Source organism: Phyllostomus discolor, chromosome 2, assembly GCF_004126475.2.
Source record: "Phyllostomus discolor isolate MPI-MPIP mPhyDis1 chromosome 2, mPhyDis1.pri.v3, whole genome shotgun sequence".
NCBI lineage: Eukaryota > Metazoa > Chordata > Mammalia > Chiroptera > Phyllostomidae > Phyllostomus > Phyllostomus discolor.
In genome coordinates, this window is record NC_040904.2 from 33068514 (window position 1) to 33094408 (window position 25895).

A 25895-nucleotide genomic window follows, 5' to 3' on the forward strand; every position below is an offset into this window, starting at 1 on the left:
CTTAAATTCTGGCTGTTTTGGCAGAAGTGCAGCGGTGTCTAACTGCAGCTTGCATGTGCGTCTCCCCAGTGTGCCTGTTCAGGTCATCTGCCCATTTTCTAACTGGCTAATTGTCTGAGGTGTAAGATTCTGGATTCAAGTCATTGGTCGGATATTTATTGTAAGTATTTTCGCCCCACGTGCAGCTTGCCTTTTTTTAAAACTATGCTTTCAAAGAGGAGTGTTTGTTTTTAAGAGTTCATTTTACCAACTATGCCTACTCGGTTGACTAGTGTTCCCTTAAAATTCATGTCCACCCAGGATGCCACCTCACTTGGAAATAGGTATGTGCGGATGGGACTGAAGTAAGGTCACACCAGATTGGAGTAGGCCCCAAGTCCCATGACTAGTGCCCTGACAAAGAGAGGAGAGGATGCCTGGTGCCACACAGGGGGGAGAAGGTTCAGTAAAGATGGAGGCAGAGGCCGGGCCGGGCCGCTGCAAGCCAAGGATGCCAGAGCCACCTGGCGCTGCAGAGGGTGTGGGAGGGCCCTCCTGGAGCCCCCAAGGCCTCACGGCTCTGCTGACACTTTGAGTTCAGGCTTCTGGTCTCTAGACCGAGAGGGAAAATTTGTTTTGAGCCACCCAGTGGTAATTTATGGCAGCCCTTGGAACTAATACACCTACACAGGATCACAAAGATTTTTTTCTTTTTTTTTCCCCCCTAGAAATGTCAGTTTCACTTTTACATTTAGTCTTATGCTCCATTTTGAGTTTATTTTTGTGCATGATATGAGGAAAGGGTTAAGGTTAATTTTTTTCCGATGTGTATATCACTTTCCAGCACCATTTTTAGAAAAGACTGTGCTTTCCCCCACTGAATTATCTTGCACTTTTGTTGAAAATCAGTTGACCATAAATATGTAAGTTTGTTTCTGAATTTTCTTCTGTTCCACTGATTTATACAATAAGGCTTAATACCACACTCCTTTATTTCCATACCTTTATAGCAAGTTTTAAAGTCAGGTAATGTAAGTCCCCCAACTTCGTTTTTCTTAAAAATTATTTTGGCTCTATACGTCCTTTATATTTTCATATAAATTGTAGAATCAGCTTGCCAGTTTCTGCAAAACAAACAAACAAACAAAAAAACTTGCCAAATATTCCAGGCCATGGTATATGCCTTACTGAGTTAGATCCTCTTCAGTTTTTTCCTACAGTGTTAGTACTGTGCTCACATGTGCTTGGTCCAGTTTATCCTTAAGTGTTTCATATTTTTGATGCTATTGTAAATGTTTCATTTTTCAATTGTTTGTTTCTCGCATATAGAAATAGTGGTTTTTAAAAATTAACTGCAACTGTGCTAAATTAAATCACTTGTTATTGTTAGTGGCTTGTTTGTAGATTCCTTAGTTTAAGTACATAATCATGTTACCCAGGATTAGACAGTTTTACTTCTTTCTTTCCAGTCTACATGCCTTTTATTTCTTGTTAACGCCTTCTTACACTGGCCCTCACGGAAATTTGAGAAGGAGTGGGAGGTGGACACCCTTGCGTAGTTCCTCATCTTATGGGGAGAATGGCCAGTTTATCACTAAGCTTGAGGTTAGTTGTAGCTTTTCCATAGATACTTTTTATCTGGTTGGGAAAGTTCCTTCTATTGTTTGTGAGTTTTCATCCTGTGGGATTCTATTAAATTCTTTTTCCATGCCTACTCAGATGATCATGTGGTTTTTCTCCTTTATTCTGTTTCCATGGTGAATCACATTGATTGATTACATCAAGCTTGCATTGGCTATGATATAGTAGGGTGTATTTTTTTGCTGATAGATTTAATGATACCTTGTTAAGAATTTTGCCTTTTTTTTGAGGGTTGATGTATAATTTAGTTTTCTTGAAACATTTTTGATTTTGGTATCAGGGTAATTCTGCTCTTATAAAATGAGTTGGGAGGTGTTTTTTGTTCATTTGTTTTTAAAGATTTTATTCTTGTGAGAGGGAGGGGGAGGGAGAGAGAAGAGGAACATCTGTTGGTTGCCTCCCGCATGCATGCCGCCATCAGGGGGTCTGGAATGGGAATGATGCCCTGACTGGGAGACAACCCTTCAGTCTGTGATTCGATGCCCCACCCGCTGGCCACGCCAGTCAGGGCTGGGAGGTGTTTTTGTCCTTGTCTGCTCTCTTTAAGTTTGGTATTTCTTTATTAAATGTTTGGTAGAATTCATCAATGAAGACATCTGAACCTAGAGGTTGTTTTTTTTGTGGGAAGGTTTTTAAGGTCAAAATCAGTTTCTGTAATAGGGATTTTTAGGGATCTTTTTAAATGAGTTTTAGTGTCTTTCCAGAAATTTCTTTCATCACAGTTACCTAATTTATTGGAAAAAATTATTCATAGTAGTCCCTTATTATCCTTTTAGGTTTGTAAAATCTGAGATGAGGTCCTGTCTTTCCTAGTATTGCTAAGTTCTTTCTTAGTTTGGCTGGAGATTTATCATATTTTTTGTTTTTTGTTTTGTTTTTTAAGAACTAGCTTTTGGTTCATTGGTTTGTTTTTTTTAATTTCATTGTTTTCTACTCTTTATTATAGCCTTCCTTTAGCTTAATTTGGGGTTTAATTCATTCTTCTTTTTCTTAAGGTGTAAACTTAGTTAATTGAGTTGAAACCTTTTTTCATTTATGCAAATATGACAAAATCACAATAAAAGAATGCAAAAATAATTAATATATGCAAATTAAAATTGAATTTTGATTTTTACCTATTTTCTTTTTTTATAAAGATTTTTATTTATTTATTTTTAGAGAGGGAAGGGAGGGAGATAGAGAAAGAGAGAGAAACATCAATGTGTGGTTGCTGGGGGTCATGGCCTGCAACCCAGGCATGTGCCCTGACTGGGAATCGAACCTGCGACACTTTGGTTCGCAGCCCACACTCAATCCACTGAGCTACGCCAGCTGGAAATGTCTTTTTACCTGTTTTCTTATACATTATTGCTTTTCAAAGTTTGTTTCTACTACAGCTTTATAAAAATTCTGATAAGTAATACGTGCTAGCTGTTAAAAAATTTAAAGGGCACAGAGAATTATAAATGTATTAGTCAGGTTGGGATATAAAAAAATAATCACAAAATCCTTTCTACTTAATACAACAGACTGTTATTTCATCCACTGCACATGGGCTGTGAACCATCAGGGGCTCTGCCCCCCACACACAGTGAGGGGAGGACTCTGGCTGACAGAGGCCCCGCCCACTGTCTGGAGCTGCACCCTCTGGAGCACATGCCCTTTACTCCCTGTGGCAGGGGAAGAGAACACTGAAGGTGCTGTCTTCTGAAACTTAAAGCTTTGGCCTTACAGCTCATTGGCGAGAAATAGCCACATGGGCCCACTTAATTGTAAGGGTCAAGGAACTAAAGGTTTACCATGGCCTTATCAGAAGCAGAGAAGCAGTAGACATAGGTGAACACCATAATTCTGTACCCCAGCGTGTAAAAACCCCCTGTTGACCTACCTACTCGGAGATAACCCTTGTTTCCCGCCACCCTGCCTAGGCCCCCTGACCTTCCTCTCGGCCAGCCTGGTTTGGGTTGGGGAGAGCACTCCTGTGATCTAACAGACCACTGATTCACATTTGGTTGTGACAGCCCTTTGCAACTCACCTGGTTTCATCAGTATGTAAATGGAGCTGGGAAGGGCAGATTGAGAATCCCTTGCTAGTTGCTTTAATAACACGGGGATTTCAAATTTCTTTTGAGACCGCCCTTTAGAATATCTCTGGAAGCTGCACAAGTAACTTGGAGCAGCGGTTTATCTGGGGAGGGACTGGGCGGTGGTGAGTGTGGGTGAGGGGCATTCAGAGAGTGGGTAGGATGAGTTATTTCCACCGTATACCCTTCTGTAACTTGAGTTTCAGACTATTACCTAAAATAGGTAATTAGTATTACCTATTTTAAAAAACAGGTAATTTAAAATTTAAAGAACTTTTCCTATATTTTCTTGATCATCTATATTGAATCTAAATATACTATGTAAATGAATGAAAACAAGACACCTATTCCTTTAAAAGCTGTCAGACAGTTGAATGCCATTTTACTTTTCCCACTGAATTTTGACATATCATCAAATAAAGTCCACATTTCTAAAATTAAAAAAATTATATTTACCCTTTGGAGGAATACAATTACATTATCCAAATAAATCAGTTGTGGTCCTTTGAGGACCGGTAAACAACGTAGTCACTCTCAGCTGCCCGTCACCTTTTCAGAAAGCTCTTTCGCCTACATAAAGGGGTCTCTCTCTACATTTCCAGTTGTGAGTGGAGCCATAATTGAGGCAGAATGAACAGCACGGTCTTTGAAATCAGACCTGAGACTGCATGAAAGCTCCAACACGTATCAGTCGTGCAACCTCAGGAAATGTGCTTATTAACCCCAAAGCCTTTTTCCTTTTGGGGAAAAATAATACATGCCTTTCAGGATTGCTGTAAGGATTAGGTGAAAGGTATGTACAAACCTCTGGACAAGGCGCAGTACATTATTTTTCCCTCAGGCTTTCTCCACACAGAATCAGCAAGCCCAGCTGCCGTGCTCATTCCATTTTCTGCGCAGTCATTGACCAGGATGTCCGCTGTGGTCACCTTCCCATCCTACTGTTTCATGCACCTGGTTTTTGTTCAACTTTCCTGAGTCCTCATAACACAACTATTTGATTATGATACTACTATGTATGAAATTTAATCTATCATGTATTTCTTAAAAGGTACTGTTTTTACCCTCAAACTCATGAATGTACAGGGACTTTCCAAAGGCTACATGAAGGGTGATATTGCAGCTGATTAAGTGCAGGTGAAAATTCAGCTGTCTGCTCTTGAACCAGAGACCAAAGCAGTCTGAGATGCCAAACAACACCACTTTGCTCATTACATTTTTTGTTTGGGAAAACATAGTAATTTTTCATTCAAAGAAAAACAATCTGTTACTTACATTAACATGCAACAAGTGTCAAAAGGTCCTGCAGCTAAACTGAGAACTGCCAGGTTAGACTCCAAAGCCTGTGGGTGAAAACGGCAATATAAGCAAGACTTCTAAATAGACACCATGTTCTATGTGCCCATATCTCATGGCCTTTGGTGGGCTTTTAATCTAAGTATCCCCTGTCTTCCTTTTCTGAGAAAAGATTATAAGCAAGTGATTACTTGTACTAATCCCACAGCCAGTTATAGTTTTTCTAAGCAGAGCTCTGGAGCCAGTTATGCAGAAGTCCAGTTACTAAGGTAGCAGCTGGCTACTAACGGGGGTTATTTTTGTTTTCTGTCTTTTACACAGAGCTTATTCCTGTGGCATTTTTGTGTGCCGGGAACCAAAAGTAAGGTAATTCAAGGCACTAGACTCAAGTAAAATAGGAAGATCATCAGCGGAAAGACCTGCTGGAGGAAACAGAGTAAGTATGGCGTGTCGTTAAGACCTGGGTTGTTAATAAACGGAAAAGCAGAGACTGGGTCAGTGAGAGAAATCGTGGTTTGTTTCCTTCAGGGCCCGCTAGGACTTCTGAGCTGGTCGGATCGCAAAGCGAACCCCAAGATGCCCTGGAAAGGACTTCCACGTTAGCTTTGTAAGTTGTACCTGGAGCAGTATGAGTGGATGCATAAGTAGTTAAAAATATGCAGGAAAAGAACCATACTTCATAAATCTCTGAATCCCTGGAGTTAATGTGAATATTTTTCAGGGGAAAATTCAGGACAGGTAGCTTATCAAAAGATTTTTGTCTTGTCCTGGGGCAGGGGAGTTGTTTAAAGAACAAAATGTTGGAGTTTTGAATACGCTTTTAGTGGTTTATCAAGGACCTGGGGTATAAAATTGGTGTCACCTCAGAAAGTTTTAGTTTCCATGATGGTGATGTTCAAGAACTGTTGTGAAACGACCACAACATCTTTCGGTTGCCTTGTATTGCCTCAAGTTGCGTATCTTCCGCAGGCCTTTTCATCTCTCATCTCTAAAATGTCTTCCAGCTTTATGGTTCTTTATATATTCCTTCTCAGACTTGTTTTGTCTTCTTTCCTCACGTTCTCTTCTAAGGAGCTCCCTGGCCACTGCCTTGGTGGCTGGAGCTGCTGCTCCTCCTCCCCTGCCTTCTGCACTTGGCTGGGGGAAGCCTGTCCTCCTGGCCTTCCAGTGGCGCCCCTGAGTCAGCAATGGGACGGAAACCCGGGAACCATCCTGTGCATGTTGCTTAATTAAACATGGATTTCTTAGCTTTGTTTATTTAATTTTGCCTAGGAGTTATTAAGGATAAAATCATTTTATACAGGTAATTCTTAATTTTATCCTAATTTTACTTTTTAAAAAGGGGGGTCTTCGTAAATATGAACTCACACTATTTCCCTTCCTCACCTTCATTCCAAACCAGCATTTGCTATTTAAAACTAAGCCTGTTTTTTTCTTGGCCACGTGGGTTTCATGGGGTCTGTCCGTTCCATTCACGCCTCCTTATCCCAGCACCACCACTCACAGAGCTGGTGTCAGGTGACCGTGGTTCCATGCCCTTGTGAATCTGGAATGAGGATTTTTTGGGAGGGGGTCAAACTAAACTAAATGGAAAAAAAATTTTTTTGGAAGATTTTATTTGTTTTTAGACAGAGGGGAAGGGAGGGACAGAAACATGAATGTGTGGTTGCTTCTTGTGTGCCCCCTACTGGGGACCTGGCTGCAACCCAGGCATGTGCCCTGATTGGGAATCAAACTGGCGACTCTTTGGTTCACAGGCCGGCACTCAGTCCACTGAGCCACACCAGCCCAGGCTAAATGGAAAAAACTTGAATGTAGAAGATAACTTCTCATTGGTTCTTTTATATCTATGGTTATGAATATGAGTATTGAACAATTTTTATGGCTGTTTTTACATACATACTTATGTGTGTATACACATATACACATACAGGTACCTTATTTGTGTACCTTAGTAAGGGAATTTATGAGATTGGTGGATTTACAGCCATGAGAGTATGTTAAAGAAAAATTATTCATGGCCCTTGTTGAAGAATGGTAAGGCACACCGTATTCAGAACCTCTGCAATAGAAGTAGAGAGCAAGATGATGTGGTTTTACAGCGACAAGAAGAGATTGGGTTCAACTCCAAATATAAGTGGGAATTTGTAGCCAAGGAGCAAGGTGGAGGTCAGTGGTCGCATACACTAAGGAAACATCAGGGTAAGAAGGAATTCTGGCTAAACCCTAACAGGATTCACACAGAAGGCCGGTCAGGGTGGCTGGACATCACCTGGGGTGTGGTGAGGGATGCGGAACTTGAGCGGATATCGAGGGAGGTCAGATGTTGAGGATGAGAGATGCTGGCTAACCCGACTTAGCAAGATTCTTGCTGAAACTGGACAATGAGAAGATGAACACAGAAGCTCCAAAGTCGGGCCTGACTCTCTCCTCAATTAGGACGCTGTCTTGTCAAGTTACGGTGTGTTCTACTGTCAGCAGAGCAACAGCCTTCTCCCACACGGAATTCTTCGCCCTCAGACAGTACCTCAATTGGCCCCTGAAATTATTTTATCAGTTCTGCTCTTGGGCACATTTAGTTTTTCATTTTTCGGGCTTGATACTTCCCAACTTATTCTTCCCTTTAAGTTTGAGAAACTTGGGAAGACCTATAATACTGCCGTGTTAATATGTTAGTGTGTACCTTTTTTTTCTATATGTGTCTAACATTAATGACCTAATTTTGTAACCTGCAATTCACTTAAACATTGTAGAAATTTATATTTTTTAAAACACATAACAAGCCCTGGCTGGCATAGCTCAGTGGATTGAGTGTGGGCTGGGAACCAAACTGTCCCAGGTTCGATTCCCAGCCAGGGTACATACCTGGGTTGCAGGCCATGACCCCCAGCAACCGCACATTGATATTTCTCTCTCTCTCTCTCTCTCTCTCTCTCTCTCTCTCTCTCTCTCTCCCCGCCTCCCTGCCTCCCTTCCCTCTCTAAAAATAAATAAATAAAATCTTAAAAAAAAAACATAACAAATTCAGAAGGCTTACCATGTAAGTATTAAAGAGGTGGGGTGAAAACCAAGTCTTTCTCCTAACTCCAGAAACACTGGTAATGGCTGCATGACACATAAGGATGGATTGTGAATCATTTTTAACCCCCTGTAGTTGTTGACATTTGTGGATGGATCTGTTATAATTTGGGTTTTATTTTGCTCCTTAGAAATACTGTGGTTGAACAGCTTTGCAGAAACATCTTTGGGTCAACTGTGATTTTTGTTTGTAGGATAAATTTCTCACATTTCCTTCCTTTTCTTCCATCCTTTCCTGATTTCTTCCTCTCTGACCATTCTCTTTCATCCTCTTCCCTTTTTTCCTGCCTCCAAGTGCATTTACCTCTCCAGCTTCAACCCCTGTCCCTTTACCTAGCACTTCTGAATGTTCTCAGTATTCACACGCAGTCCCTGTTCCTTCCCTGTATTCCCTCCTCTCTCCAGGCACCACACCTGAAGCAGCACGTCCAGAAGGTAAAGCTTTCTTTCCTTTACCAATGGTCCCATTATTTTCAGCTGATCTATCTGTTCCGTATCTTTGACCTTTGGAGATCTAATAGGAATGATGATCCTGCCGCTAAAATGTTTTAAATACTGCTACACTAGGGCCCCATCTGCATTACCTGAACCTCACTGACAAACTGACAGAAGGTGGGGATGGAAGGGTGAGGTAACATTATCTTGAGACAGAGTGTAACACGTGTTACAGCTCATCAGTGATTGTTCAGAGTATTACCTGTAGGCTGCTATTTTAAGCCTGTGTATTCGCTGAGATGGGAGTAAAAGGCAGAAAACTGTATTTGAACAACAATTAAAATAAAAAAAATGATTTGGAAGAAAACAAAGCCTGTGTATTAGCTCCAATAAGTCAGTCTTTTATTTTTTTCAAGTTATTAAAACTTAAAGAAGTTTTAGTAATTTATATGTAACATTTTGGTTATAGATCTGAGAGTTTTGAATGATACGGGTCTCAAAAAATGACCAAAGTATACATATTAATTCTTCTTTATATTCTATAACTTGTATGTGAAATATAGATTTTTATCTATACATTTACTTGTGGAAATGTTTAGATTAATTTTGAGAATTGAAGCAGTTGTTTTGTAAAGCTTTAAAATGGAAATAGAATCAAGATAACATCAAAATTTTTTTCTCTTTTCTTGCAGGGATGGGAAATGAAGTGAAGCAGTGTTACATGTATTTCAGTGGGCCCTGTGAGATTTGACTAAATATGACTGCTCTTTCTTCAGAGAACTGCTCTTCTCAATACCAGCTACATCCGACAAATCAGCTCCTAGACAGTAACTGTCTGCTAGTCTTGATTATACTTGGAAAAATATTATTAAATGTCCTCACACTGGGAATGAGAAGAAAAAACACCTATCAAAATTTTATGGAGTATTTTTGCATTTCACTAGCATTCATTGATCTTTTACTTTTGGTAAATATTTCCATTATATTCTATTTCAAGGATTTTGTGCTTTTAGGCATTAGGGTTACCAAGTACCACATCTGCTTATTTACTCAAATTGTTTCTTTTACTTACGGCTTTCTTCATTATCCAGTTTTCCTGATAGCGTGTATAGATTATTATCTCAATTTTTCTAAAACCAACCTTCCATTTAAGTGTCAGAAATTATTTTATTTCTTTATGGTAGTTTTAATTTGGATTTCAGCATTTGCTTATGTTTTGGGAGATGCAGCTATCTACCAAAAGCTGAAGACACAGAATGTTTATTCTTATCACTGTCCTTTCTACATCAGCATTCAGAGTTACTGGCTGTCATTTTCCATGGTGATGATTTTACTGATGGCTTTCATAGCCTCTTGGTCAGAAGTCATTACGTTGGTACAGGCTATTAGGATAACTTCCTACATGAATGAGACTGTCCTCTATTTTCCCTTTTCATCCCACTCTGGTTATACCGGGACCTCTAAAAAAGCACTCTTGCCCAAGTTCATTGTCTGTTTTCTTGGTACCTGGCTACCATTTGTACTACTTCAGATAACCATCCTTTTATTTAAAGTAGAGATTCCAGCATATATTGAGATGAACATTCCGTGGTTGTACTTTGTCAACAGTTTTCTCATTGCTACGGCATGCTGGTTGAATTGCCACAAGCTTCATTTAAGAGACACTGCATTACCTGTGGATCCGTTTGTCAATTGGAAATGCTGCTTCATTCCACTTGCAATTCATAACCTTGAGCAAATGGAAAAGCCTATATCAATAATAATTTGTTAGTATGTTGCCACGTTAAGACTTACAACTACGATAAGAATTGTAACTTTATAAACAGGGAAGAATGACTCAGGACCTACAGAGATGGAACTGAACCAAAGCCTCCCTCTACCACCACCTGCCAACTGTGTCCATAGTTTTTCAGAATGTGTATTTTGGGGCTATGACATTGGGTTTTTTTGTTGTTATTGTTTCTTTTTTAACAAAATAATTGCAAGAAAAAAATTTATGCCTGTTCAGGAAAACTACATGTTACAGATGTTAACACGAAACTGAACTGAGTTCACATTCGGCCATACTGATGTTTCTGTTATCCAAAAAGATACCGGATCACCAAAGACTCGCTGCCAATTTTGTTACAAACTTAAACATTTTTATTAAATTCAAAGTGAGAAGATGAAGGTCATTTTCTTAAAGAATTTGTATACCAGTTCATTTTAACATAAGGGGAAGATGCTCATTTTAAAAAATATATCTCTGTATTTAATGTAAATATTCCTGGAAGCATAGTTTCACCTACTTACCTTACAGAACTGGGATTAGAGACTAGGCTTCCTTCCATGACACACCAGATTCATTTTCGGTTATAACTTAATGTCACTTGAATGTCAAATCATAATTATTCAATACTTCAGCAGTGTATCACACTGTGAAAGTAAAGTTGTGTTCCTTAGCCTCGGCGCTATCGCTATTTTGGGTTGGGTCATTCTGGTCGGGGAGACACCCTGTGCACTGTGGAATGTTCAGCAGCATCCCTGCCCTCTGCCCACAGATACCAGTAGCCCCTTGCTCCCTAGTCACGGCAATCACAGCATCTCCAGACACTGCCTCACCGCCCATGGTGGGCAAGACCACCCCTGGCTGAGGACTGATGGAATAAAGGAATCCGAGTGGCAAATAATCTGAAGTCGCTTTGTGAATTAATTGAACTACCTAGACACCGTCTAATCTGTCCATGTCTAAACCTGGCCTTCACTACACCGTTCCTCTGAATGTACTGCTTTCTAATTGACCATGACACGGGATTACAATATTTAAAAATATATTGTACTTAATAGAGAATTAAACTCAATAGATTTTAAATCAGGAAAATTTATAACTGTTTCAAACTCCTTATTAAGCTTTTTAATTGTTATTCATTCAGTGTATTCCCCATGCCTCATAAACTTAAAGAAAAAAAAAGAAATTATTCAATAGACCAGCCAAATGGAAGAGGCTTTTATTTTTAAAGAAATGAACTTAACAGCTGGTCTACAATATATTATTGAATTATAAACAACATAAATAAATGATCCTGCAGGCCCACTAACCTTCCATCCAGACCCACATGAAGCAATGTTACAACAATATTCTATGTGAAAATGTGCAGGTAACAAAGGTGCAATTACAAGCAAGTTTAAGCAGCAGAGTATAAGGTGCTTTAATTTAACAGTTAATGTTGCCATCAATAAACATTTGAATGCTTAATTTTAACTTTACTGAATACAGACACAACAAATATGGAAATCTAAAATTAATACACATGCTACTTGTTAATATGAAAGTGCCTTCTCTTTTTTAAAAAAATACACCAAATGGACAATCTTTTTACATAGATCATGGTGTGCTCTTATAATGGAAAATTAACTTCATTTTCAGGTTATACATTTGAAAACTGTAGCTATAGACACCAATCTAAGAATGCTAATGCTAGGAGTGCTAAAACTATTCAATTTCCTGTAAGGAGGACTCTAATACAATATCCAATGTAAAGAATACATTTATATATAATCTTAACATTTGTTTTCTGTAAGGATAAAAAATGTTTTCCCCCCTTGGTGATGCTTCATCCTGGGTGGATCAGCTTTTGAGGCTTTAATAACATGAAAGTCCTATTTAAGAACAATGTGAGGAACCAAAAGGAGGAATAAAAATCAGTTAATATGTGCTTGAAGCATCAAAAATTAGTATGTTTTATAAAACCAGTTTATCACAATTTGCCTTTGTTAAACCAACAACCAAAAAAAAATTACCCACCAAGACAAAAAGCACTGACCCAGCAGAGGCCCTACATGCCCGCCGCCAGTGTTGGCAGCCGCCCCGCACACAGCCTTCGGCCGCTGCTGCCCTCACCACCGGCGTGCTCCTCACTCTCAGGGTAATGTTGGAACCTACTTTGACTTTTTCCCCCTATGGCAAAAAAGCAAAATGACCAAGATTTTGAATAAGGTGATTGGGAACGTGGTTAAACGTCCTGGAAACATCCACAATCATACCATCCTTGCAAACTCCAATGACTTTTTAAACTTAAATAATATATATATACAAAAAGTATTTATGCAATATATATTTTAACAGCATAAAATATTTTTTAAATTGGGTAAATTAAGACAGACTGTGCCATGGCAAAAATTTTAAATCCAGACTATCAAATTACTTGGATGTCAGTATTCCTGTTTTTAAGAAGCTGTGACTTTGATGCATAAAAGGATTTTTTAATATTAGATTGTTTAAAAATCTTTATAGAATGTTAGAATCAAGCAGTGTTAATATATATAAAGCTGTATTAATAGGATGATTACAGTGTGATTCACAGAATCCTCGTGTGGCAAGGAGTCCTCTACCCAGTTAAGAATTGATCCCATTCAATGCTCACTCCCCAGACAGCTGTCAGTTTAAACACTGAACTCTTGCCCTGACTGGGGGGCTCCGTTGGTTGGAGATAGCCCCACACTGAAAGGCTGCAGTTTCGGTCCCTGTCAGGGGACAAGCCAGGGCTGCAGATCCTCAGTTGGGGAAGTGTACGAGAAGCAACCAATCAGTGTTTCTCCCCACCCCCTCTAAAAAGCTAATTTTTCATTGACCTCAGGTGAGGATAAAAAAACGACAACAAAAAAGAACTCTTTTATGACTAGTTCTACATTTCAAAGGAGACCCCTTTTACTATGTAATGTGTGCTTTCTAAAGATTAGGTATTTATAATAAAAGTTATTTTATGTACTCTTTCTTGTTTTAAAAATAAACCAAAACCAAATAAAAAACAAAACCTGTTCAGCTACGTCCTTTGAGATTTTTCAGTTTTAGATCATTACTTCACTGTCAATACTGGGTGTAAAGCTTTTACAGTTAAACTGTATGGCAAGTCGGGTGGGCGGGGCAGGGGAGAGCAATGGGCAAACACTGGGACAACTATAATAGAACAATAAAAAAATAATTTAAAAAATTTATAGTAAGTCAGCACCAGTGTCTTTGTATGGTTGTCACACGCCCTGCATAGTAACACTTCTGGAATAGATTCAAGTGTCAAAATGATTCTTAGAAATATGGGCTGTCACAACAGTCTCAAAATATAAATTCTTAGTATTAGTACCTTTAATTTTATAACCTAATCAGGTATATGACTGACTGATGTTTAGTGATTCACTCAGACTCTTACATATCTAGCCTAATCCCTCCCAATGCATACAAAAATTCCCTCAGTCCCAACTGTACAGTCAGTGCATTAAGTAATAATAATTGTGTATATCTGTTTAAAATGCAATCAGAATTTTGTTTGGAGAGATTCTGTTTACTTATTACCAGTCCCTTAGGTCATGTGCAACACACACTGCACATAGTAAGTGTTCAAATGGTTTGCTAAGTGAATGGATGAATATATGATGCTGTTCATGTGTGTTCACAGAGTCCATGGTTAACTAGCAGGAGGAATTTAGAAAAATGTCCGCATTTGCTTGTCTGTCTGAATTTTCTGCCTCATTCCTTAGGACAACAAAAACAAGGTGACCAAGGAAATAATGCTTAATAATGATCTTTTAGCAATAGCTCAGAAGTATGAAATGAACTGTTAAAAGGGAGTGAGAATTAAGTAGGAGCAACTTAAAAATATCCCATTATGCGGCCCCAAATCATAGTTTTAGAGCTGGGAGGAAACTCATAGATGATTTAACCCAAACCAACATTTTGAGTAGGACAGGCCCCGTGCTGTATATTCAGAGAAGGAAACGGGTTAAAAAGAAAGTAACTTACGTTGTCATAGCTAATTCATCAAATGCATGTAAAGCCCGTTCATCACAGTAACAGAATGATTATGTTCATCTATTGCTTAATTATTGAAGCAGATTATTTAGTATTACCTAAAACAAAAAGGATGAAATGTTTCTAACATTCTAAAAGATTTAAACAATGGATACTTCTGGAGTTTTGAGGCAAGACTGAAAACTTGAATAGATTCATGTTTATTTCACTCCCAGCCCCACCACCCTCATAAAAACCAACTTCTTCACCTCCATCAATTAAAGCTCGCAAAACACAGATTTAGCACTGATAATACTTCCAAAAGTGTAACTTTTGGGCCAATAATGATGGCTACTATCAATCTTTAAGAAGATTACTACAGTCAATTTAAATAGGTCATCTAAAAGGACTTATTATATTACTCTCAAATTTTAAACTATGCCACATCAGTGTAACTTTTAATTTACATTGATTTCTTTCTCCAAATTAAGCTTCATTAATTACTATGCTTTTAAACAATAGATTTAAACAGCTTTGCACAGGTTTTCTTTCTGTGGATGCATATTTACACCCCTGGTATCACTGACAGCAACTGTATTTTTCAAAGACAATAGAAAAAAATACCTTTCTAGAGTACCTCTTTAACATCCGAGGTTAAAATGTCATCTTAAATAAAATTAAATGTTCATAAGCTATAAAAAGGAAAGAGATGAAACATTCGTGGAAAACATTTCCCAAAGGGTTCCACAGACATGGCACTTTGTTGAAAGGTCGTCCGTCCGAGCAGAAGGGGACCGTTTCCCCTGGAGGTGCCGGGTGTCAGACCTGGAAAGGGGGGGTCACCCCTCTGTGCACACTAACCAGAGTGCGCGTGCGGAAAACAGTGTTTTGCTGTGGAATATGATGGTAATAATTACATTTGTATTAGTGCTTTACAACTTTCAAAAAGAGCTTTCTTATATTATTATTTTAAGCTAGATTAAATCAGCTCTAAAAATAACGTGTAAAACTAGAATGCTTAAAAATTTAGGAAACTTTTTCTAAAGACAACATAATTTTTAACATTTTTTAATTGAAGAAATGGCTAGTATTGCCGCTCTGAAGGAAATTATATGATGACGTATTTTTTGAGCTTCTAACCAAAGAGGATTAGCTTCCCAAAGAATTCTTTTAAAGATATATAGCTTTTAATAGGTTGAAATGAAATTTTAGTAAAATTGCATATTTACTTTCCCTAATACTGTATTTGTGCTTATCTAAATTGAATCAACCTTTAAGATGAAATCAAATGTTCCGAACAGATTTGAGCGAGAATGGAAGCACGTGTGATCAGCACTCCTGCGCATCAAAGAAACAGAGGCAGGCTCGCGTTGACAGAAACCCACACTGATCAAGAAAAACTTACAGCCGGCTCTTAGCCATCCAATTCTTGGACTGAGACACAAACTAGCAACTAAAATATGATCTTAAAACTGCTTTTCTTTATAAAAATTCATAAGGTTGACTCAACTGTGGCATCTGAAAGCGAATACTCAATAACTGATTACAATTATAATGATTAACCTTTGAGGTTTTGACAAATACTTTCCAACAACAATAGCTGTCGCCTCTTTCAAAGTCAAAAGTAACTCATGTATCACTGGAACTCTTAGTGTGCTCCTAAGGGCAGGGCCACCTGACACAGAGTGAAAGAATGGAGGCTGAATACAGACAGGTAAATCCCAATGCACTAAACACCCTGTTATTGTGTAACAGGGGTCCAGCCATTACAATTTATTATTTTGAACTACCGGAGGCCTATCTGTACTGCATGACCTCACTCAGTCAACCGTGCTGTCCCCTTGGGTCTGGAGCGCTCTTCCTCCTGTCTGTGGTCTCCTCCCCACTTCCCAACCCCCCACCCTGGAAAACGCAGAGGGAGCAGCTGGAGCGAACACTGTGCACAGATAGGTGCGCCGGTTCCGCTGCCCAGAGGTTTCACTGAAACCCGATGGTTAGAAACTAGAAAGCCCTTTCCAGTTACCTTCCTAAAAGTAACCCCACTGCAAGACCCTCTTCGAGGGTTTTCAGGCAGAGGTCTCTTTGAGAAGAGCGTCTTCACGCTGAGTTTAGGGCTAGAGGAGGCTTAGGCAGGTAAGTTGTGAGGACGGCCCTTTCGTGCCATTAGGTAATGCTCTATGCTAGCTGCACAATCGCTGCGTGTGTTCCTGCCATTCACTAAGAGCGAGGATCTTCTAACCGCAAAATATAACCAGGCTGTTTTGGTTGACAGTAATCTTTAAAATGTTTGAACAGTGTGTTCAGTCAGGGATTTCGTCCTTTTGACACAGCTGTGCGGAAACATCACTCACACACACCTACAATAGTTTATTCTTTCTGAAACTATTTCCACACTCGTAAACACAACCTAAGACTACACAATCTATATATATTGCCTCCCTAGCACACTTGTGCCAACACCCTTCAAATACAGACAATGGGACTTAATAACACTGAGCTGAACACATCAGTGACAGGGGCTCCAGGGCAGATCTCAGTCTACGGCCAGCGTTGGAATACATGCCCAACTGTCACTTCACACTGGTTATATGAAAATCAGCTATGTCAAAAGTTATTCAAAGGCATGGACATAAAAATATTTCATACAGTTCTAAGTGTTTCAACACACCAGGAAACAAAAATAAAAAACAGTGGGCCACTTAAAGTCATTTCCATTTGAAACTAGGTAAAACGTGAGCATCAGCTCCAAAGTGCAGACTCCTGCTCGGTGCTGAGGCGGGATGAGCTAGCGAGCGCAGCAGCCGCCTCTCCCACTCCCGAGTCTCTTCACGGGCATCTCTCCCCTCCCACTTCCCCTTCTCTCCTTCTAGGTGACAGTCCTGAAAGTGGGACTAAAAACACCCTGTTTACAGGAAGCCACTGCAAATTAGAAATACCATCTTGGAAATACTTAAATGCCACTTTAAAAAGTGACAGGTTTGGGGACAGCAGTCTGTCTCATACCACATCAGTGTTATCAAAGCTGCGTGGCTGTGTCAGACGCCCGGGTACGAGGGTTTCTGATGAAAACCCGTGTCACTTGAAAAATAACTTTTACAAACCAGCTCTCTCTGCTTGTTTACTTTCTTAGGAATGCATGGCTTAAAGCTTTTCCCTCAATGGAAAGAGATTGCATCTGTTTAAAGAAGTCAGAAAATGTGAACTTAAGTGGCAAAAATAGGAAGAGCGTCCCATATCCCCTTTCTGCTTGTCATTCCCTCTCATCAATCAAAATTCTGAAACAATAATATGAAGGAAAAATGAAAACAATAGTACTCTTCCCATCTATATCATAAGAAAACTGCTTAAAGCTCAGGAGAGAGGTGGACACCCAGTGTGATCACCCATGTCCATTATACATAACTGAAACTAAGACGGTTTAATTATCTTGAAAGAAACAGCTGCATCGAAGGTGAGACTGACCAGCTGAAAGCACAGGAGCCATTTCTAAATGAAAAGACTCAGCTGAAAAAAGCAAGTATACTCTCTGCTATTTTCTGAGTGGAGACAACAGAAGATCTAGAGTATTCTTAAGATTATTATTATTATTATTATGAGATAGAAGATTATAAGGTGCTCTCACACGGAAACCCCTCTGGCAAGCTTTCTTGGACACTTAACACAGTGCCAGGCACAGGACTGCTATTAGAAGGGGTGTAAAGAAAAGGGGAACCTGTAACAGTCCAAAGCTAACACCTTGAAGGCTATAGATAATACAGTCATGGGAGGTAATCATTATTGCAAGGGGAATCTCTCCCGAATAATCAATTTTACATAAGCTGTGGTTTATCTATAATCAAGTTTTAATTCCTTTGTGTCCCCACCCCCATACAGTGGACCATCTCATACTAGTGCTCAGTCTGTAATTGTTCTGAAATTGCAACATGAAGGAAAAAGTCAAGCCTGTGACAACTCTTGTCACAATGATTAAATGCTAATAAGTGAAAGTTGCCTACAGAGTACCTACCTTACCTTGAAACTTGAATGTGATCATTAAAAATGGGATACAAGGAAATATGTAACACGGACTACAAGCTATTGCAGGTCTGGAACAGGAGCCTTACACTGTATTACACACACTCTAATCCTACATGTAACTATCAGTAAACATCGTTTTTTAAATGATACTACACAAAAGAATCCCACAAAGCATACATTCAAACAAGAGGCATCTAAAGATTAAAAAAATTACCCGCTGTATTTTTGTATAAAAATAATCAACATTCTCTAATGTACACAAAGCCGAAAGATAAATATCTGTGATGTCCTCAGTGACATCTTTAGTCTTCTACTAGCTCAACACAATCTTTCTGAAAAGAGCAGTGACCGTGCCTGAAACCCATGGACTCTTTCCCACTGACGCCAAATATCTCTGCACTTTCCTTCAATTATAAAACATCCCCATTGTGTGGTAAAGATACGATGAAAAAGATTCAAACAAATTCTTGATGTCCAGGACTAGAAAGCGCTTAGGACTCATATAACTTTTAGTGTCATAATTCTAACAGATCACTAATTGTTCAGTGAAAGGTTCTGCTTTAAAAATTTTTCCCCTGAAACATGTACATACAAAATTACATTTCACCATCCAAGAGATATCACTTGGTAAGTGCTCTGAAGCAGTATGCAGGGCTTGAGTCAAGGAAAAAGGAATATGCTTTCTAGCTAGACCCAGCATGTTCAACATTAGAAAAACCCCAAAGACCACACATACAAGCCTACCACAAACGAACAACTGCTTTGTTAGCAAAGGCTGTGCGTGCACTGATTCATAAGGTAGAATCAGACTATGCCTGCTGTATAGGAACATCAGAGCAGGGAGATGTTAAAGATAATATAAAACATCTTCTAAGAGTCAAATTCCTTGTATGCTAGTCCTCACTTAATCAGTCAATTTAATGGTCCCCCCCCCCACCACTTTTCTAGTATGCAAACACTGGGAAAAATACTTCAGCAGAACACTGATAATATCTGAAATATTTCCATTGGATAAAGTATGCCTTTGGATGAAAAAGAGAAACGTTGTAATTCTTACCCCAGAGTTTCTCAACCCTGGCACTACTGACATTTTGGACCGCGTAACTCTGCTGCAGAGGGCTGTCCTGTGTGCTGTGGGAGAGACAGCAGTCCCCCTGTCCTCCATGTGTCAGGCACAAAAGCCACCCACCCTCGTCCACACAAGCTGTGACAACCAAAACGTCCCCTGGGCAGCAAAACTGATCTCCCTTGGGAACCATAGCTCTAAATATACAAAATCTAAGAGGAAAACTTTCCAGCTACAACAAATTCTTGGTCAAGTTTGGAACAGAAACCAACTCTTCGGACTTCCAGATCAGTATTATTCATGCTAGAATGCAATTCTTTTTTACAGACAAAGCAGCTTTCTAACAGACATGTTCTTTTAAAATGCTCTGGTAGCTCACTGCATATGATCCTAGTCACTGGACTCCTAAATTACCTCTCATGACAACCTATGGAAAACTTATAGAATAGGAAAGCGTATAACAAAATTGGTTCAAAAGAGGAAAAACATAAATCATTAAATTACTTTTAAAAGAATTCTTTATATTAATGATAAACATTACTTCTTAAAAAATTATGTACTATAACATATTTCTTTGAAAAATATCATGGCCCTCTGTAACAAGTCTTTATGTTGTGTGTAATCTGTAAAATGAATTTCACCAATGTTGGCTGATTATGAAAATTTATGATGAATTATTGTATCTGTAGAAGAAATATCAGCTTCTGATGTGGAAATCCCAATGTACTTGGCTATCCACCACAATAAGTGATAATATTCCAGACCAACAGGCCGACCTTACGAGTTTGTTTAAGAAGAGTAAAACTCCTGTTATCTCAAAGGCTCATGATCCTGTTAAGACTCCTTCAGAGAGTTGATGCGTGCACAGATCTTCAGGGCTGGGCCCAGCTTGATATTCATTGCACTCATAAGATGGTCTTCTTTTAGCAAGAGAAGGGCCTGTCCATCGATCTCCTGTGCTCTGAACTCATCTGCGATATCCTGGCAGCCTGGAATTTGATGGGAGGAAGGAAGTTAGAATTAACACACAATAAGGATGCGTTACTCCTAACAGTCACAGCTATGCTCTCCCTGGGCCTGAGTCTCTGAAATACAGGCTGAGAAATGAATCAGATTTATTTATGGTAGTCTTAGGTTCACTCCCGAAGAAGAGAGTATCCCTTGGCATTCTGTAAATAAAAGTTAATACAAAATCCAAATAAAGCAATTTACTTGGAATTCTAGTTCTAAACATAATATAGAAATAATTAGTAAGAGTCAGGTGAAATGCTCAGAGTGATCAGTCTAGATATAGCGTATCTTCACAAAAAGGACGACGGTGTCACCTCAAAGCATGCCACACACACAACAAATTTAGATTAAATACTTATTAAACCTCACGAACCTAACTTTGTATCATATATCCTCCATGTACAGATGCACAGGAATAAAATATAATGTTCTGTCATTTAAATAACAATTTAGAAATATTTTCTTACGTACCAAAGTACCACTTTCATTATCACTTGTACCTTATTTTAATTTACAACATTCAGTGGCAAGCATACCTAAAACATTTTTTATTGTTCACTCAGGACAGAATCAATCCATCCAGACTGTAGTACTGTTCCACTGGAATGCTATGGAAACCTACTGTCCTGCTCAACTTGTAATTTCGACTCCAAATCTTAGTATCATAGATTCATCTCCACTTTTCAAACATAAGTTCTCTTTGAAATTAGACCTTACTGGCAAATCTCTTGCCAAATAACCAACATTTTAGGTCTCAGTCAAAACCAGGTGCTTTTTAAGGTGATAAACACAATGCTAGCATCTGTTTGAACTCCAAATGTTTTTATTATCCACCAAATTTTACAGTCAAGTTACTCAATAAACTTTCCCAGGAAGGAAAAAGAAACTATCAGGTAAGGTAATACATTAAAGAATCAAGAAGAGAGAGCCAAATGTAGAAGCTTCCTTAGACAGTAACATTATAAAAATATATTTAAGAATAAATACTAATAGCTTAGTCTCTATTTCATTCAAATCAGCATTTTAAGGGAAAACACAAAGAAAAAGATAAAAAATGGAAATAGTTACATCAGACTTTTGGATACCACAACTTTGAAGAAATAAGTATCTTTCTATTGCAAACGTATAATCCTCTTGTTTATACAGATAATGAATTCATTCCCTATAACTCCGACACCAAGTACAAAGCACTGTGGGTGCTAAATAAACATATTTTTGGTAAGTGAATTACTGAGACGCTGCCGAGACGCTACAAGTAAGAGTAACCTGAACACCTCTTTTATATTTCGCTGTACGGTCATCTTTTCCCTTACATCTTTTGCCTTCTTTGTTGGTTGAATCTTTCCTATTTCCCCCCCCCTTTTCCAGTATGTATACACTGAGAAGAATACTTCAGCAGAACATTTGTCATGTTCTCTACTTCAATAATTTGTCAGACTCTTAAACATTGACAATTCAGAAGTATCCTATGCAAAATTTTTATGGTTTTGCCCATTTACCATATAAAAGAAACTATTCCATTAAAATGGAATTACTCACCATAGAAAAGCCTCTTTTCTTTTCCCAGAGGTAGCTCTCAAAACTGGGCAGATAAAACTGACTAATCTTGCATCTAGCTGTGACTTCATTGTTCTTTATATGAAAGAACTAATGTTCTTCTCTCTTCAGTCTTACTTACAAGAACACAGGAAAGAAAAGAAGAGAGAGAAAGACAGGGTAGGACTTACTTAGATTCAGAAAACAAGAGCAATGAGAAGTAATGAGGACCGTAAGAGCTACATTTGGGAATAGAAACAAGGAGTTCTCCATGAGGAAAATATACAGCATGTGCTGGTTCCTCTGTATTACGAGATTCCTCTTCAAATGTCTTCTTGTAGGTGCGCAATAAACGTAGCAGCAAAATAATAAAGAACAAAAGTGTTTAGGAAATAGCATGATCAAATATGGAAGCATTATCTTCAGAATTTTGGATCACAATTTTCTCAAGCCAACCAAAAAAAAGGGGGTGGTGTTGGTTATACTATACATTAGTACAGAAATGAAAAAAATACAGTAACTTAAAAGAGAAAAAGGGACAAAAATAGATAAATATGCTTCCAGAAAAATCATTAGAGAAAAATGAATTTTTAAAAAATTCTACATGCTTAAGGTATGCTGAGGTCAAGTTCCACTAGTTTCTGACATTAGAATCTGCCTCTGTAAAATGACTGACATCCCGGGGACTCGTACAGACCACACCCCAGCTGCTGAAACCAGCTGGCTGGCTGCACCTCACCAGAAACAGCTGTCGGGGTGCGCACAGACCTTAGCCCACGGGCATGGGTCACAACTGAACTTGGCGGGCATCCAGTCACTTTTCTAGACAAACCCAAAATAAACTCACCCTGCACAAAAAATGACCTCAGTATGGTTGGTGAAAAGATACCCCCTTCCACACAATATACAGAATAACCAAGTCCCAACGTTAGTCTTGTGAAAACCAGTGAAGAGTCATGTTTTATACGAGTCCTACACTTTCTATGCCAACAGAGGAACCAAATCAACTGCAGATCCGCGGATCAGATCGATAAATACAGGATAAAGTGATTTGCAAAAGGCAGTTCACTGTTTCAATAAAAAGTTAAAGAAGATAACTGCAATTAACTGAAAAGAAATAGAATCATCTCTGTAGCAAACTTTTTAATGCACAAAAATTTAGAAGAAAATTCTTCCTTCTGGTAACAGCTCTGAGATGGGGTATACTGCACACTGGCTTTAGTACGGTCCCACCAGGATGGTTCACAAGACGACATTACACAAAGAGAAGAGGAAACTCCAGGAGTAAATTTAGGTGCCCTAATAAAAGAGGAAAGCCTAACCTCACCCGGAAAGCAACAAAACACCAAAGAGTACAAAATTTACAAGCTTGTTCATTCAATGAAAAAAAAACTGGGGAGTAGACTACCTGGGGAGGAGGCGGCAGGGAACAAACAAACAGCCCCGAATGAGCTGCGAGGGGCTCAAAAGGAAGTTTACAAAGGCCAGAGAAGCCTAGGAAAATGAAGATAAAGGCTTATTCTGGTATGAGGTTTACCTTAAGCTTATAGGCATTATATAGAGAAAAACTTTGAGAAAGAAAATATATTGATCACACAAAAAAGCTTGTTATTTAACCTATCAAAGCAGTGTGAAAACATTCCCACTTAATCAGTAAAAGAAAAGCAGTTATATTAAGCAGACTCTTAAACAGTACCAGGCAATTCTCAATTATAAAGCAGTCTTCTTTTAATGACATGTAATGTTCACTAAACACTAGGAACAAAATTAAGTGTCTTGACGAACTGAGTAAGACAAAGGAGTCTTTGTTCTAATAAAAGCAGCCAGGGTATCCTCATGTCAAACGGATGCTAGGGAAAATTAGAAAATTAGCCCTAAAGAAAGTACATGAAGTGACAAGACTCAGCACACTCCGTTACTTGTTCACTAGCCAACTACTGTCTTCAGGATATGAACGCCACCCCCAGCCCGGAAGAAAGAGAAGTACATGCCACCACAGGAGAAATCCCACTAACACACAGCTCGCGTGCCCCAGCTGGAGTACTGGGACGACTTCTGAAGATGACACAGTCAAAGTCTAGCCCAGGAGATCAGTACAGATTTTAGGTTTTAATCTCAAGATTAATCTAAACTGTTCTAAAATCTAAACCTTATTTCATTAAGTATTAAAACCACAAACAGCAAAGACTCACCATCCTCTAATACATCAGTTTTAAAGCAGATTATAAACCCACATGGCCAGCACTTAACTCACACCTAAGTTTTCTTAGGTGTATGCTTAAAACTCTTCCCTGAAAAATGTATCCCTCTTTAAACAATTTCTTTTCTTTAAAAATGACCATATGTTGTTCTTCTTTTTTAAAAAAAACTTATTTAGCATGTCTAAAACAAGCTTTCAAAAAACCATTTAATAAAATCCCAGAGTTCTGTATATAAGGTAAAATGGCTGACAGGTTTTTAAGGAGCAGTAACACTGAATACACTCCCTTTACTCTCATAGCGCATTAGCTGTAAGTTTCCTTCTGAGACAGTGGTCACCTGCACAGAAAATAGCTGGATTAATTCTAACAAGCCTACAGACAACCTCAAAGGGGACACATTTCCCTGGAAAGCTGTGTCAGGAGAAATGGTATGATTCACAATAAAACCAAAACTGAACAAATTTTTAAATCTTTTTGTGTTCCACATTCATAAGGCCAAAGTGAATGATAAGATTCATTGATTTAAAAGAATATATTGTCTTAGCATACATAACCAGTGTGGATCTCATCATAAGTAGATGTCTTTAGTAGCCAGCCAGTGGACATAAAGGATTACTGTTGCACTAAGGAAAAAAGATAAAGAACTTAAAGATTAAGCTGATGGAAAGAATACCAAAATGAGAGCAGAAAAACATAAGAAAGTTATCCTTAATATTGGGACAGACTATCATAACTGGATGCTAGTTGTCTACTTAAAAAATCAAATTTGGGAACTGTTCATGATACCTACTTATTGCAAAGAATTGAAGAATGCAGCTTCCTTTTAAAGAACAAGCCTGATTTTTTAAAAGAAACCAAAATCGTATCATATTCTAAAAGGTCTTCATTAATTTTCAAAAATGTAAAAAAAAATTACAGTCTCTCTTATTTCTTTTTAAAAAAGGTTAATTTAGGAAATAAGGAGAAAACAGAATAGAAAAATAGAAGAGCAGAAGGGAAGAAGTCTGATTCAATCTCTCTACTGACCTCTCGAGAGAAATCAGACTGAAGAGAAGAGAGCACCTTTAATATCTTCACCGGCTGGGGTGTCACAGCAGAAGCAGGACTAGTCAGTTTTTATCGACTTGGGGGTATGAGAAAATACCCAGTTGTGCTGAGGGAATAAGCAAGAGGAAACAGATCACATTTCAATAGCAAGTGGCATTTAATTGATATATACACATAAGTACTTCTTTAACCCTTTCGCGCAATAGGTGTGGGTGGAGCTAACGTCATACCTGTGTGTGAATGCACAAGAAAATTATGAAGGCCGAAGTGCCGAATTACATACCAGGCAAAGAATGGATGAAGGCCCAGACATCATCAACTGTCCATATAGAGGGCTCTGTTTGTGCAACTGGTAGCAAGTCATTGTTCTCAGGCATTTTCCTAATTCTCACATCCCGAAGCTCACGCTCTCTTTCCCGCTCACTCTGCCTTCGCAGGCGTGTTGTCATAGCAGATGGCACAGGATCTTCATGAGAAGCCAAGTCTTCTTCTGCAGATGGATAAGTAATTGGAAGCTGGAAAATGTAGTACAAGTAAAATACAGCATTGCACTTTCCTTGCATTACTGAAAAGGGTATTGTACATTGAAGCAAGGTTTCTACAGACCTGCCTAAGGATATGTTCTCTTGCTGCCCCATCAGGGCCACTTGGACGACGGCCACGATGCCCAAGACTCTGATTATCAGGCTTACGATTCCAACGACTAAGTGCAAATTTTTTAGAACAGCTAACATTGTACCTAAGAAATTCAAGTAAGAAAAAAT

At 38.7% G+C, this 25895-nt stretch overlaps 2 protein-coding genes across 17 annotated transcripts in view; one reads left to right on the forward strand and one right to left on the reverse strand.

The window, feature by feature from the left end:
* GPR160 (G protein-coupled receptor 160) overlaps positions 1 to 12168 on the forward strand; it is a 40754-nt gene extending 28586 nt beyond the window's left edge. For 3 of the 6 annotated variants that reach the window (XM_036017679.1, XM_036017682.1, XM_036017680.1), the window contains 3 exons: positions 5301 to 5415; positions 5508 to 5586; positions 9185 to 12168. In XM_036017679.1, the coding sequence (XP_035873572.1) occupies positions 9250 to 10263 (1014 nt within the window). In that variant the 5' untranslated portion in view covers positions 5301 to 5415; positions 5508 to 5586; positions 9185 to 9249 and the 3' untranslated portion in view covers positions 10264 to 12168. Of the gene's footprint in view, positions 1 to 60; positions 161 to 5300; positions 5416 to 5507; positions 5587 to 8021; positions 8493 to 9184 lie in introns of those variants that run through there. The other 3 variants (XM_036017681.1, XM_036017683.1, XM_036017684.1) reach the window with 3 other exon arrangements.
* A 2565-nt stretch (positions 12169 to 14733) lies between these two features.
* PHC3 (polyhomeotic homolog 3) overlaps positions 14734 to 25895 on the reverse strand; it is a 72622-nt gene continuing 61460 nt past the window's right edge. For 8 of the 11 annotated variants that reach the window (XM_036017675.1, XM_036017674.1, XM_028503958.2 and 5 more), the window contains 3 exons: positions 25738 to 25870; positions 25415 to 25646; positions 14734 to 20325 (listed from right to left, as the gene is read on the reverse strand). In XM_036017675.1, the coding sequence (XP_035873568.1) occupies positions 20171 to 20325; positions 25415 to 25646; positions 25738 to 25870 (520 nt within the window). In that variant the 3' untranslated portion in view covers positions 14734 to 20170. Of the gene's footprint in view, positions 20326 to 25110; positions 25238 to 25414; positions 25647 to 25737; positions 25871 to 25895 lie in introns of those variants that run through there. The other 3 variants (XR_004901274.1, XM_036017677.1, XM_036017678.1) reach the window with 3 other exon arrangements.